Genomic DNA, 15,679 nt, shown 5'->3' on the forward strand with positions numbered 1-15,679 from the left:
TACAACTCACTCTGTCCTGAGCCTTCTTTTGTAGCTCTATCTATTTTTTGCTCATTCTTCTTACGTCTGTCTCTATTTCTTGGCGTAATGTGTTCTTTAATCATCCTCTTCTCCTTTGGCCTTCAGGATTCCATGTGAGGACATATCTTGTGACGCAATCGGGTGATTTCCTCCGTCTGTAACTCCTCCTGGGGCTACTGCCAGTGTCAGGGCCGAGTAAACGAGGAGGGTTGGGCATGGGGTTAGCGACCCCATGTCAGAGAAAACCAACTCGCGAAAAAAAACGCTAACCAGCCATCGTTGCTTAAACAAAAAAACTGTTTATTTTTATTATTAACATAATCCTATAATCAAATTCACTATATCAACTTCAATATTTAAAAATTCTCCAGAAATATAATAATAAACAATCAACTTTAAAAAAAGAAGAAAATAAAGAAAAAAAAGAAGAAAAATTTTATTTTGAAAGATTTAAATTGTTAATAGAATAAACATATTGGTGTTGCCATGGAAACCAGATCATCACTGAGTAATATTTACAATAATTTATAATAATTCTTTTTTTTTTAAAAAAAAAGATCAATATAAGGTATAAATAAAATATTATTTATCTCTTTTAATACCTTCTATATTCGGATACCTTTTGATTAAGGATAATAATTTATCCTTTTTCTTTTTGTTATTCTGTGTAGAATGCATTCAATAAAGAATGAAAAATTTGTTACCAAGTCATTTATATTGTTGCTAACTGAATATGTAATAGAATCTTTTTTTCATGATAACAAGTTATTATAATTTATTATTAAAAGCAAAAAAATCTAAAAATAATATAAAATTGATTAAATACAAACAATAAAAGTTTTCTTTTCTTTTTTATTCTTCTTTTTTTTGTCTTTTTTTTAAAAAAATTCTTCTCCCAAAGTTTTTATTTCATCCCTAGGTAACTACTATAACACACACGCATACACACACACAGATATATATATATAAACAAATATTGAATATTGAAATTATTTTACATGAAATTTCTTTTTCTTCTTCGTTTTTTTCTTTATTTTTCTCTTTTTTCTTTTTCTCTTTTTTAAAATACTTTTTCCAAAGTTTTTATTTAGTTACTTGGTAACTACTATAACACACACACAAAGAGAGGGTGAAAGTTATTCATAAATATTTTATATTGAAATTATATTACATGAATTTTCTTTTTTTTCTTTCTTTTTTCTTTTTTTCTCTTTGTTTTAATTCTTCTTCCAAAGATTTCATTTAATTACTAGGTGCCTAATATAACACATACACACACACACAGAGAAGGGGAAGGATATTCATAAATATTGAAATTATTTTACATGAAACTTTTTTCTTCATTTTTTTCATTTTTTCTTTTCTTTTTTTTCATTATTTTTCTTTATTACTATTTATTTGTTTTAATGATTTTAAACGTGATAATATAACAGGTTGTGGTAATAAATGTTGTTGTTTATTATAATTTATCAATGGTGTATAATTGATATTTGTAACATTGACATCATTTAATGTGTTTATATGATCTAATTTTGTTGTTAAATTGAATGGTGATTGTTTCGGATTGAAATTTTTTGTTTTATTTGATATACTACTGAATTTTAAATGAGTAGACGGTAATAGTGTAGAATGTGTATTTTGATGATGATAATTATGATTATTAGTGTTAGCTGTTTCATTGGATGGAAATTTTGTTTGAATAATATTGTTGACCTAATAAACAAATGCAAAATATTAGAAGAGGGGGGTTTGTGCATACTATAATAACTGCAATAGTTGGGATCATGAGTCAATTGAAGTTTGATCACCATGTAAAAAAATTTGAACGAAACGGTCGTCCATTGATTCCAGGTTTTTGATGGTGGTCTAGCTTCAATTGACTCATGATATCAACTATTGAAAATATAAAATAATATAGAGATTATATGCAAACATTTAGATAGTTTTAAAAACAATAAAATGGAGCGTTAAATATCGGAGTACCATTGATAATACACTACTTAATTAATGGATATTAGTAAATACTGACATTTAGTCATATATTTTATTATTATCAGAAGGGGATTTGATGGATACTATAGTATTTTTAATGTTTGAGATCATGAGTCAATTGAAGCTAGACCACAATGGAAAAACCTGGGAAGTACCGCAAGGCCGTTTCAGCGTATCGTGGGACTCCTCGGCAGTACTCATCCACGATCCCGCTTCCTGAGTTTCGAACCCAGGATCCATCAGTCTCGCACGCTAACGCATAACCTCTAATATTAATAAAATTTAATTCTCATAAATAAACTAGTAACAAGAAATGGTTCAACAATACTAGTTAAATGGTTTTCAGTTATGAAATATACCGTAGTAACCGTCCACTGTTAATTCACTATATAGTGTTATGAGGTAGTACAATCCTTCTTCTATAGAATGAATTGATTATGAGAAAATGGATGCTTTAGTTATAATGTTGGTGCATCGGCAGGTCGATGAAGCTATGAAGGTCAGAGCGCCGCGGACTATACATTTTCACGGAGAAAGTAGCACAGACTGTAGTAAAAGAATAAAAAGGCATGGCTAACAGCATCATCACAACAAAGAATACTTTATAGAAGGAGGGCGAGTGAGGTGTGGGTTAATTATATCCACATTAGTAATATATAATGATGGTCGGGCATTGAATGTATTATAGTAGAAGATCGATAACGAAAGAACAAAAATGAAACGCAAGTGGTATGGAAATGTATGAACAATATTAATTAGAGACGATGGACTGATATTTGCAGAAGAAATAGTCATGTTTGAGACGATGGATTGTTATCTTACAAATCAACTATTTACTATATGCTTCTCGTAATTTTCTTAGGCATTCTGTAATTTTGTACTTAATTACATTCGATTGTCCCTACTCTTGTTCTTTTTCACTACAGTAGTAAAGCGTCAACAACAATAGATGACGATTTTACTGACTACTGGTTATTTTTATTTACCATGAAAGTAAAAATATGAACGTACAGCTCAACTGAATGATACCGTTTAAAGGAAAATTTTTTTCACTGAATTTGTTTTTTACGTAATCAATAAGAATGTGTGAATCAACAACCTACTAATCAAATATGTGATAAATATCATTATAGGATTGTAGAGATTGTTCACCTTTGATTGAGATTATGAACCGATCAATGTTAAACAACCATACTAGAATGAAAAAACCGTCCAGTGCTTCCAGGTTCGCAGTGTTCGAGTCACGATCTTAACTAAAATATGCAATAAATATGAATTGAATCCCATGATTGTAGGTCATCACACCAAATTTACTATTATAGGGTCAGTGAAATAACATCGTACTTGAACAAGTAGAAGCATCAGCTTGATCATAATCCCCATACATTCTAACCTTCGGATATGTTTTTTTAAAATACAAAATTGACCTAAAAGAAAAGATAATTTCGTAATATATCAAGATTATCCTAACACAATATTAGGGTGAGCCAGGATAATGTTATTGGATATGTGGGTCTTTAACTTAGCATTGTATCGATTAATCGTTTGTACCATTCCGGTTTAACTCTTCTAGACTGAGATTATTTGCAGGACGACACAATCAAATAAGAGTCAGGCTAACTCATGAGACTGATGATTTCTTTTTTTGAATGTAATTATTGCTTTAATTCACTTACTTGACTATCTTTTGTGCTTGATTGTATCCTTGGATTACTTGAAGCTTCTACGACAGTGTCTAATACATTAGATATTGTTGATTTATATTTTATAGATGACTTCCCCAAATCATTGGATTGATCATTAATCCCATTGAAATTGGACTGTATATTGTCATTTCGTAAATCATTTGAATGATAAAACTGTGGCAAACTAGTATTATGATGATGATGTTGATTATCAATATTCTTATAACGATGGATATCATTAGATGAAATAGAATTAGAGGATATCGATCCATCGTTTGAAGTACTTTTAGATGTTCTACGTTGTCTATAGTCATGAAATAAATGATCTAATTCATTGGATGAATGTAATCGAATCACTGATGATGAACCATTATTTGAACTAATTAAATATGATTTAGAATTTACTTTAGTTGAATTGAATATATTACTAGTAGAGTTAGTAGTAGATGTAGTATTTGTAATATTACCAATTGGTCGATTTCTTATACTTCCAGGTAATAAAGATGCAGGTAATAAAGGAGCTGAAGCAAATCGTCGATTTTGCAAATCCATCTAAGAAAAATAATTAAAAAAAGATTCATTACAAAACACTTTGATATAGTTTACATAGGACTTGGAGTTAGACATTAACACAGTTGGATGCCACTGGCTTAATGTTTAGAGGTTGAGCGTTCACATACGAAGCCGAAGGTCCTGGGTTCGAGTACCGACTTGTGTATGCACACTACTGAGGAGTCGCATACTGGGACGAAACGGATATGTGGTGGTTCCAGAATTTCCAGGGGGGTTCAGCTTAAATCGACACATGAATTTCAACTATTAGAATTTGAGTTTGTTTTTCGAAAGTGGTCAAGTTTAAAGTTCATTGAATAATCAAACCAATATCCATAAAAGTTAGAAGAATCAGGTTCTCTGTGTATACAGGAAGCATATTCAGTATCATTTTGCCTAAACCCCTTTGAAATAAATAATAACTACAACTATAAAGTGGTACAATTAGACTAATGCACTTACCAATACACATATTTTATAACTTGAGTTCCGCTAATTGTTATGTATACAACAAAGTAAGTTATTTAGCATTCATCGTGTTTTATTGCCTCAGTCTCAAGATCCTCAATAAGATCTTAGCTAAGGAGCCTACATTGAGACAAAACAGCTAGCCAGTGATTATAAGCTCTACTGGTTTTCTGACGAAAGTCAATCTGTAATGTATAATTCCGAATCCAACATTCTCCTCAATATCAGAAGGGGATTTCGTGAAGATCTTAGTAATTATATACATTTTAGATCATGAATCAGTTGAAGTTAGATCATCATGAAAAATCTGGAAGCACTGGACGACCGTTTCGTCCTATTGTGGACTACTCATCAGTGTGTATCCACGATCCCGCCTGGTGGGATTAGACATTAACACCGTTGGATGCCGGCTCAGTGGTCTATCGGTTAAGTGCTCCATTAGCCCCAATATTGTTTAACAACAGCTACACTATCGTTTCCCTTAACTATGCTATTCTTGTTATGAAGAGGAACTATAACATTACTGAGGGAATGTTAAATTGATTAATAAATAGCCATTCGTTTTCATACTTGCATATTTTAGTCTATAACATTCGCTACAAACCCAAGTTGTTGTCGCTTATGTCATTCAACATTAATGAGTTGGGATGATCCAGAAAATTTATCGCAATGAACATGATAAGTTCAAGAAACATTAGGAAGGATTTTATCCCATCAGCGTTTGACTAGAAGTTTTGCTAGAAAAATCACGAAAGTGAAACCTTATTAATAATGAACGACTAATAATAAGAAATCTCTAAGTTATGATGTGATTAAAACCCTGTAAACATTCAATTGACCTCTCCATTTTATTTGTTATAATCAGAAAAGGGGGTTTTGTGGAGAGTGTAGTACTTTACTAGTTGAATTCATGAGTCAATTAAAGCTAGACCACCATGGAAAACCTGAAATCACTGGATGGTCGTACAGGACTCTTCAGCAGTGCCCATCCACGATCTCACACACCGGATACGAACCCATAGCCTTCTGTCTTGCGCGCAAACGCATAACCTCTAGAGCATTAGGCCGTTCGGCATCCAACCGTTTCAATCTCTAACTTCATCCAATCCACGAAGTTGCGCCACCGCCAAACATTGTTTTCAATGAGTTACTATCTCACTACAGACTCGACTGAACTCACGCTATGACGAAATGGGTGTCCAATGATTTTAGGTTTCCAATGGTGATCCAGTTTTAGTTGACTCATGAACTCAATTATTTGTTATTGTACAATATTTGTTCATTAGGGTTGAACAGTTATTTGTTTTTATCATGTCGGGTCAATCTTTTCTATTCTTTTTTATGATAAATTTTCAGTTTTATTGAAAGAGAGATTTCTGGAGATTTTAGTAATTTCATATAGTTGAGGTTATGAATAATGTGAAGCTAGACCACCATAGAAAACTTGAAAGCATTGGACGGCCGTTTCATCCCATTGTAGGAATCCTCAGCAGCGCGCATCCACGATCTCATCTCGCGAGATTTGAACCCAGTACTTATCAGTTTTGAGCGGCGAGCGCTTAACCACTTGACTACTGAGCCGGTCGGCATTCGACCGTGTCAATGTCTAATTTCAACCAATCCGCGAAATTGGGCAACCATTCACCATTGTCTTCAGTGATTTTAATTCGCTAGGCGAGATCGCGGACGTGCACTGTTGAGGAGTCCTATAATAAGACGAAACGACCGTCCAGTCCTTCTCAGGTTTTTCATGGTGCTCTAGCTTCAATTGAATCATGATTTCAACTATATCAAATTGTCTATTCGTTTGTATGTTATTTCATGTATTATACATTACAATCATAATTTACATGATTACATAATCTATATAGATACCTCATTAATTTTATCCTCAGATATACTTTTATAACTTCGTTCTTCAGTTACATTGGTTGTTGTTGCTGTTGTTGGTTGAATTGGACATGGCGTTAAATGTCCACTACTTAATATACTACTACTACTACTATTATTCAGCATATTTGGATGATGCAATAAATTATTTGTGGATTTACTAAAATTAGATTTATGGCTTTTATTCATGGTATCCTTTACATTAAACCATTTATATGATGATGATAACATTGATGTTGTTGTTGTTGCTGCTGCTGATGATGATAATGATGATTTCGGTTTAATCAGTGTAGGACTTTGACATTTTAACCAACCAAATGATGATGATGTTGTTGTTGATGTTGAGGATGATGACGATGATATTGTCACTGTTGACGAAGATGAACAATTCGTTTTGAGCAAATGATTCTAAAATAATACAAAGAAGGAAAAGTGAAAGAAGGTTAGCATGACAACTGATCTTAATTAGTTAACTATAAGAAACCAGAAAGTACTTAAGATAAGATGGTGGTTGGAGGTGATCAACAGGAAACCCTGGACCCGGGTTCCGTGCTGCTTGGCACTCGTCAGCAAGGTGTACTTGTAATTCTAAGGGAACTGGTGCTCCCTGATGGATTCGATCCCATGTCAATCAGCTTTACAGTCAGAGACGCTACCACTGAGCTATTCGGGCAGCGACCGACCTCCTGTAGGACTGAGATGTATTCACAATTGATTGATCACTAAGTGGTGATCAATGTCATGCGTGTCAATTCCTTCTTATCTCAACATAGTGCACGAGTGTCGAGCCACTTAGACTGATGGCCACATCGCAACTTGATCGATGGCATTCGTTTAGCATTAAGAAGGACTTGACACGCATAATATTGATCACCACCCAGTGATCAATCAATTGTGAGTACTTAAGATCGGTTTCATTTGATAATAGAACGCTTCAGAAGTATGCCTCCCTAACTTAATGTTTAATGTGGAAAGTTAATATGACCAACCACAGATTATAGATAAATAAGGATACTGTGGTGAATGAGATTACAAACAGGAATAACCAAATATATTTGAACATAAAATTACAAAATCTGAGAACCATACAGCAAATGCTTCATTTACAAAATTTCAATCAATCATCAGAGAAATCATTGTTTGTTTGATTCCACATCAATCATTCTTTATTTCTGTCCTCTTTTATTCGACCTTCTTAACCTTCTGCCACCTAGCCTTTTACTTTCTATTGATGATATATACTACTTATATATGTTGGCATCCGTAGCACACACCACTGATTAAATCTGTAATTTCCTTTCCTCTTATTGATTTAAACCCTGGACCCACTGAGTGTAGACTGCTTGTACATGTATGATATAAAGTATTATCTGTAGTTTCTGTGGATCTTTGTTCTTCATCGTAAATTATGTATCGGATATAATGTAATCTACTTTGTGCATAACATTTCGATTGGGTATTCAATCTAGCAGTTTCATAAACTCAATAACCCAGACCAATCTTATTATCATAATATTGTATTAGCTAGTATATCGCTACTTCGAAGTGACCAAGCGGTCTACAGCGCCAGACTCAAGAGTGTAGTATACCGCTGAGAGAGAAAACTACGTTAAATGATCAGTTGCAATGAAACCCCATCACAAATATAACCTGAGACGCTTATCTGTAACTACAAGTGACAGACCTGAGTTACAACTTAATAATCTTTACTTTACTAATCTCTCAGCTAAACGAAAATCGTATGACCACTAGAGACGAACTCACAAAAAAAATTCATGAAGCTGTATTAAGCAGTCATAACTAGTGGAAATAGTGCATATCCGGATTGAAGAATTCCTTCACTAATAGGACCAATGATCGATGCACTTCAGACTAAATCGATCACAGTTCAACGTACAGATCATTTGAAGTACACACGTTGACCAGGAAATGTGATATTCGATCATAAGTTAGTTAGTGCCTACAGACAATGAAGAAGTTACATACTAGAAGAAAACAGTTGTTTAGTACTGTTTGATATTCAAAGTTCTTCAGAAGATATCAGTCTGTATCAAAGAAAATTTCAAGATCAAGGTGTTTATCACAAACAATAGAACTTACTAATCTATTATTGATTGACATTTTAGTTTTTCCAAATGAATTCTCCATTTGTTGATCAGATTTATTTATTAACGCTTCTGGTTTCTTCATTTCAACTAATGTGTTATTCATTGTACAGTTGATGTTTACTTATAAGAAAAAGTAAATATAGAATTATTTCACTTCAGAACAAAAACACTATTCATTAGTATTAGAAGAGGGTTTTGTGGAGAGTCAATTGAAGCTAGACCACCGTGGAAAACCTGGAAGCACTGGATGGCCTTTCCGTCCTATTGTGGGACTCCTCAGAACTGCGCATCCACGATATGGTCCCGAAAGACTCGAACTCAGGACCTATCAGTCTCGCGCAGAAGCACCTAACCACTAGACCACTGAGCCGGTCGGCATCCAACCGTGTTAATGTCTAACATCAACTAATCCAGGAAATTGAGCAATCATTCACCATTGTATTCAGTGAGTTGATATCTCCCAACAGACCTGGTTGTACTCCACTGATCACTGCTTCTCACTAGAACTACAGAAAATACCTCATGGAGCCAGTTACTAGTGAGCATATGATCACTAGTGATTGATATCAGTTGAAGGGTCAAAAACAGAATCTTCTTTTCTAGCTATAACTATAATAAACAAGAACACGGTTTGGGGACAATCAACTGTATTTAGGCACAAAGTTACAGAGTATCGCACTAAAATCTGATAATCATACAATAGTAAACGGTCGATTTGCAAACTATTATTCAATTGTCTCAATCTTGTCTGTTCCTTCTGTAAGTAACAGTCCATCCTCTCTGATTTCATTGTCCATGCATTTTCATACAAATCGCGTTCCATTCCCGTTGTATGTTTATCGATCTTCAACTGATATACATTCTATGCCTGACCATCATTATATACTACTTATGTGGATATAAGTAAACCATACCATATAACCACTTAATTATTAGACAATAGGTTTGTCACCTATTAATAAATAATTCTGACTTTAATCAAAACTTTCATTGTCACTTTGAATATTTTCATCAACGTCTACTTGAAATTGTAAAAGGTGTATTGAGTAATAATAAGGTTTTCACTATTTAAATAACCAAAAAAATGTTTAGATAACATGAACAATACCAAAGGGTGTCTTCGAGTGATTGCTCGTATATCCTGGGACCACCGGGTAAGTAATGTAGTTGTTAGGAAACGGGTACTAGGTGAGGATGGCAAATCGATTGATGAAGTAGTAGAACTTCATCAATTGAGATGGCTGAGACATGTGTTAAGTTTGCCCAACCACCGACTACTCTGACGTGCTATGTTTTATGGTGTAGGAGTAGGTTGGAAGAAAGCTAGGGGTGGCCAGACCAAAACGTGGCACAAATCCATGAAGTCACTGACAAGTGGACTGAGCCATGTTGGTAGGTGTAGACTACCTGGTTGGGATTCTCGAGATGATAACAATCGATGGTTAAAGACATTGAATGACATGGCTGAAAAATCGTTTGCAATGACGAAGGTGCATCCACAGTTTGTGTTCTCCCAAATTCTAATTTTCTGAATTCTTCATGTCTCTATCTTTCTTTTCTCTTTTCAAATTTATTTCACTGTATTACACTTCTTCAATAACATCTTCAACCCTTAATATTTCCGATTACTGCTTATACTCTTATTACTTCTACCAATATGGGATTTGAGTTGACAACTGCATGTCTGTGGTAATGTGGTATGGTAACTTGAACTGATGTACGTACGTACGTAGTTCTCCTTTGTGACTGACTGACTGACCAAAAGGTATGTCTTATAATAGTAGATGATATTATCCCAGTAAATCAAGCATTCACAAGAAATTACCAGTACAATAAGTAAGTCATAAAGAAGAAAAAAAGAAAAAAAATGTTCAATTACATTGTTCATTTGAATGACAATTCAATGTTGAATTGTTTATTGACTGTTGTTGATATGGATCTTTTCCATAAAAATGATTTAATGATCCATTTGATTGTATCAGATTACTACTATTCAATGGATCAAATTTATGTTTCATTATGATAGATGTTGACAATGATGATGCAGATGATGATGTTGATGTTGATAAATTAGAGGACGAAAATGATTTTCTAAATGAACTATGATTATTGGTATTGATTCTACTAATGGAACTGGATCCATTCAATTTCCATAGGTCATTTACACAATTATTATTATTATTATGATGATGATGATTATTATTCATTATATGTGGATCTGATTGATCATTAGATGATTGACTTATTTCAGAATTTATGTTATTTTGAATAGATCCATTTAATTTCTATAAAATTAAAACCAACAAAGAAAAAATTTGATGGTAGAAAACTGAGTATGTCAATGTTATCAGAAGGGGTTTTTTGTAAATATTTAGTATTTTTCATAGTTAAAAGCGCGAGTAAATTGAAGCTAGATTAATAGGGAAAACCTGGAAGCTCTGAACGGCTGTGGTTTATCGGTTAAGTGTTTTGACACTAGATCGGTAGGTTCTGAATTTGAATCTCGTGAGGCAAAGTCGTGGATGCACATTGCTGAGGAGTACCAAAATAAGACGAAACGGCCTTTTAGTGCTTCCAGGTTCTCCATGCTTGTCTGGTTTTAATTGACTCGCTCTTTTAAATATGTCAATGTTGTATTTCACGATAATCTATGAATAACCTTTGAACGAATCTTAAATGACCTTGAGATACACTAGCCAATCAGAAAGCGGCTTGTATAAAATTGAAGTATATTATATAAAACAAAACAATCAGTGTGAATACATTTCTTTTGCATGGTCCAAAAACTTGTCAAGGCTAGAAAGAGGTTGGAAGGTTCTAAAATCGTAATGCATATGGTAGAGGAAATCATTCATTTGGCTCCATAATAGTCGATCTCCAAAGTCATGATAAGATCGCAAATACTCTTTCAACCTCTATCACCTAGCTTCAATAATGTTTATGTGTACTCTGGTTGTGTAAGCTTGTCATTTTTATTACGCATATATCTCTATAATACTCAAACCATTGAACAGCCGAAACTTCACTAACATCTGCGAACATTGAAGCCAATGCTACCGATGCTTTTATCATACAGTTCACAGCAGTTATTATTATCATCTCAATCTGGATCGAGGGAAAAATGTTCCTATTCTTGGATACTTCCTCATCCAACATATATTACATCGAAAGCCATCATCATGGTAGTTTGCATAGGGTGTACAAGTCATTTGATTGCCCCAATTACAAATAAAGGAACTTTCAGTAGTCCCATTTATTGTAGACACTTAATTGTCATGTCTTCTCTTAAATCTGCTGTGGACCGTTCGTACACGAGCATCAGCTACTGAGATTGGCCCCGTGACCTTGAAATCCATCATACACTTCTGACTGGCTCATCTATGAATTATAGTCTCGCCAAAAAAAATATTTCAAATCGGTATAATTTAAACAAAATTGATTGAAGAATACTTCAGCATTATCAATATTCAATGAGTATATCATTTTCATTTATTTTCATACAAACTACATGAGTTTATGTATTATATACAGATATATTCTTCTACATGTTCTAACCATAATCGTTTACAGCATAACTAAACAATATCAAAAGAAACCTATTTTACACTTAAAGATTTGAGTCTATTCATAGTTGTAATCATGAGTCAATTGAAGCTAGACCACTATGGAAAACCTAAAAGAACCGGAAAGTCGTTTCGTACTATTGTGGGACTCCTCAACAGTGCGCATCCACGATCCCATCGAGCGAGATTCCAATCCACGACCTATCATTCTCGCGCGCGAGCGCTTAACCACTAGACCACTGAGCCGGCATCCAACGATGTTATTATCTAACTTTAACCAATCCGCTAAGTTGAGAAACTGGTAGGTCATTGGTTTAAATCTCGCGAGATGGGATCGTTGATGCGTACTGCTGTGGAGTCCCAGAATTGGACGAAACGTACTTCCAGTGCACCTAGGTTATCCACAGTGGTCTAGCTTCAATGGATTCATGATCTCAACTATGAACGTACTGAAATCTCTACAAAACCCCTTTTCATTAAATTGTTATTAATATAAAAAGATATGAAAAACTTACTTGTTTACTACTTAAATTACTAGATATATTACTTCTCTCATGTATATTTCCTCCATTATTATGATTAAAGATTTGATTATCGCTTACACTGATATGATAACAATCTGTTGTAGAGATACATATTCTTGATTCTTTATTAAGATTATTATTATTATTATTATTATTAGAAGTAGAAGAAGAAGATGTCGGATGGAATGATGATTTTGTTATATTAGATGGTTTAACTATTGCTGAATGTGTACTACTGATATTTTCATGTTCATAAGTAGTATCCCTATGATTGATGGATTAAAACAAAATTAAAATGAAGAAAAGATTTGATATTGATCATATATGATCTAAAGTTATATTGACTGTAAGTCATAATTTAGAACAAAGCATTCAAATCCGATATAAATATAACTACAAACATGCTCCACATTCTATTTAAGAAAATTTGAGGGAGGGTGAAGAACAAACCTCGACGAACTAAAAAGATACTTCACCAAAATGCTATAAACAGAGATATCTGAACAAATGTGAGAACCACAGAGAAATTACTTAATTACTTGCGCCGCTGACCAGCATTCTCCAATCCACTCTGTCTTGGGCATTCCTTTCCAGTTCTATCCAGTTTTTGTTCCTTGTTTTCATTTCTGTCTCCATTTCTCGGTGTAATGTGTTCTTTGGTCTTCCTTTTCTATTTTAACTTTCAGGATTCCATGTGAGGGCTTGTCTTGTGACGGAATAGGGTGATTTCCTATCCACTTCCAGCACTTCTTCCTGATTTCTTCCTCCGCTAGAATATGGTTTGTTCTCTCCCACAGCAAGTTGTTGCTGGCCATCGGATCCGAAGTATCTTGCCCAGAAAACTGTTAATAAACACTTGTATCTTCTGGATGATGGCTTTAGTAGTTCTCCATGTCTCCTCCCCATTCAATGGAACTGTCTTGACATTTGTATTGAAAATTCTGATCTTGATGTTAGTTGGCAATACAGGGAAATAACACTACTGTCAGTACCGAGAAAAGTCTTCAATAGAGTGTTGCAGAACCAGATGAAAGACTCAGTAGACGGCCAACTTAGAGATCAACAAGCCGAATTCCTTAAGGATCGGTCGTACACAGACCAGTTCGCGAAACTACAGATCAGCATTGAACAATCGCCTTAATGGAACTCGTCATTATACATCAACTACCTTGATTATGAAGACGTAATGGAAACTCCTATGAGATTATGAAGTATCTGAAAAAATCGTCCAAAACATCATGCTAAATTCATTCGACAGACTGCTATGCAAATTGGTGCATGGAGTACAGCTGACAGATACATTCCAAGTGAGGAATGGAGTCAAACATGGCTGATTTGTCATGTTCGGTAATTTAGTTCTTTTACTAAAATTTGTTCGTATACTTCTACACTCCTAATCGAATAATGAATAGATATCACTACTGTAATATTTGAAGTAACATCAAATATCACGTGACTCAATCACTGATTAGAGAACTGACTTATTTGATCTTGGAACTGTGCCAACTAACAACGCCTTATTTTTAGTACAAACAACCTATATTCAAATCATTGCCCTTATTGGTCCTTCTTGCCTCGAACTACATGTTCGCTCCCGAAAGAAATCCCAGCCTTCACTATGTGAATCATATATTTCAGACATACGCAGTTTACATACAAGCAAATCAGACCACATCGCACCACAAAACGAAAATAAATAATTATACAAGATCTAGCCAAAACGTTGCTGTGTGTGTGAGAGACTGTAACGAATAGATTGGGAAATAACTTAAGAATACTAACTGAATAGTAGCTGGTGGATCAAATGAATGCCTTATAGAAGCTCACTTAATTGACTCGATCACTCTCTTGCTCGATCATTCGCTTGCTTTACGGCACAACACTTTCATGCTTGCTTAACATGCCTGTAATTTTGGAAATCTGTGCGTGATTCAATAAAAAACGCAATCAACACTTCGTATTTGTCTTCTGAATTATACACAGTTGGGACGTTATCGAATAACAGTTATCAGGACGAACAATATACGAAGTTTAAGGATAATATCGAATATCGACCACCACCGCCTATAATAAGGGAAATATAAACACAATTGATTGATCATTGGGTGGGGATCAGTGTCATGAGTGTCAAGTCCTTCTTAGTGCTGACCGAATGCTATCGCTCAAGTCGCAATGTGGCCACTAGTCTAGGTGGCTCGACACTGCGTGCACTATGTTCAGATAAGATGGTGGTTGGAGGTGGTCAACAGGAAACCCTGGACCCGAGTTTCATGCTACTTGACACTCGTCAGCAAGGTGTACCTGTAATCTTGAGGGAACTGGTGCGCCCTGATGGATTCGATCCCGTGTCACTCAGCTTCACGGTCAGAGATGTTACCACTGAGCTATTCGGGCCGCGACCCACCTCCTGTAGGACTGAGATGTAATCACAATTGATTGATCACTGGGTGGTGATCAACTGAATGCTATCGATCAATACATATACAATCTAGTTACTTGATAATTATACAATAACAGTCCATATATAGTTCTCAGAAGTTACCCATAATTTAATCTTCTTTGGACACAACAGCTTCTATATTCTTAATGGCTTAAATCCCATTGAATATGAGAACCACACATGAACTGTAATTACGAAGAAGGAATACTTAAACAAAAATTCATATTTAAATTCATTTAGTATTGCTTGTTTGAATCTTCCCATCGATGTGTTAGGACTGCAACTGGTCAGTCTCTAATTGGCATATGTGCATACTGTGCGTATTGCCTCGATATAGCCTCAATTCACAAACATGGTAAGCAGAGATGAATAGTGGCTGGCAGTGGAATTCAGAACGCGCGTTTCGTCCTATTGACGAGTCTCAAATAGGACGAAA

General features: G+C 34.6%; 1 protein-coding gene across 1 annotated transcript in view; it reads right to left on the minus strand.

The window, feature by feature from the left end:
• Nucleotides 1-3,668: 3,668 nt before the first annotated feature.
• The window catches only part of Smp_198810 (serine/threonine kinase), a gene marked incomplete at both ends in the record, with an annotated part of 40,444 nt that continues 28,433 nt past the window's right edge, over nt 3,669-15,679 (minus strand). Inside the window, one exon of the mRNA XM_018790508.1 lies at nt 3,669-4,250. Within this exon, the coding sequence (XP_018646238.1) occupies nt 3,669-4,250 (582 nt within the window). The remainder of the gene's footprint in view (nt 4,251-15,679) is intronic.

Source organism: Schistosoma mansoni (assembly GCF_000237925.1).
Source record: "Schistosoma mansoni, WGS project CABG00000000 data, supercontig 0080, strain Puerto Rico, whole genome shotgun sequence".
Lineage (NCBI taxonomy): Eukaryota > Metazoa > Platyhelminthes > Trematoda > Strigeidida > Schistosomatidae > Schistosoma > Schistosoma mansoni.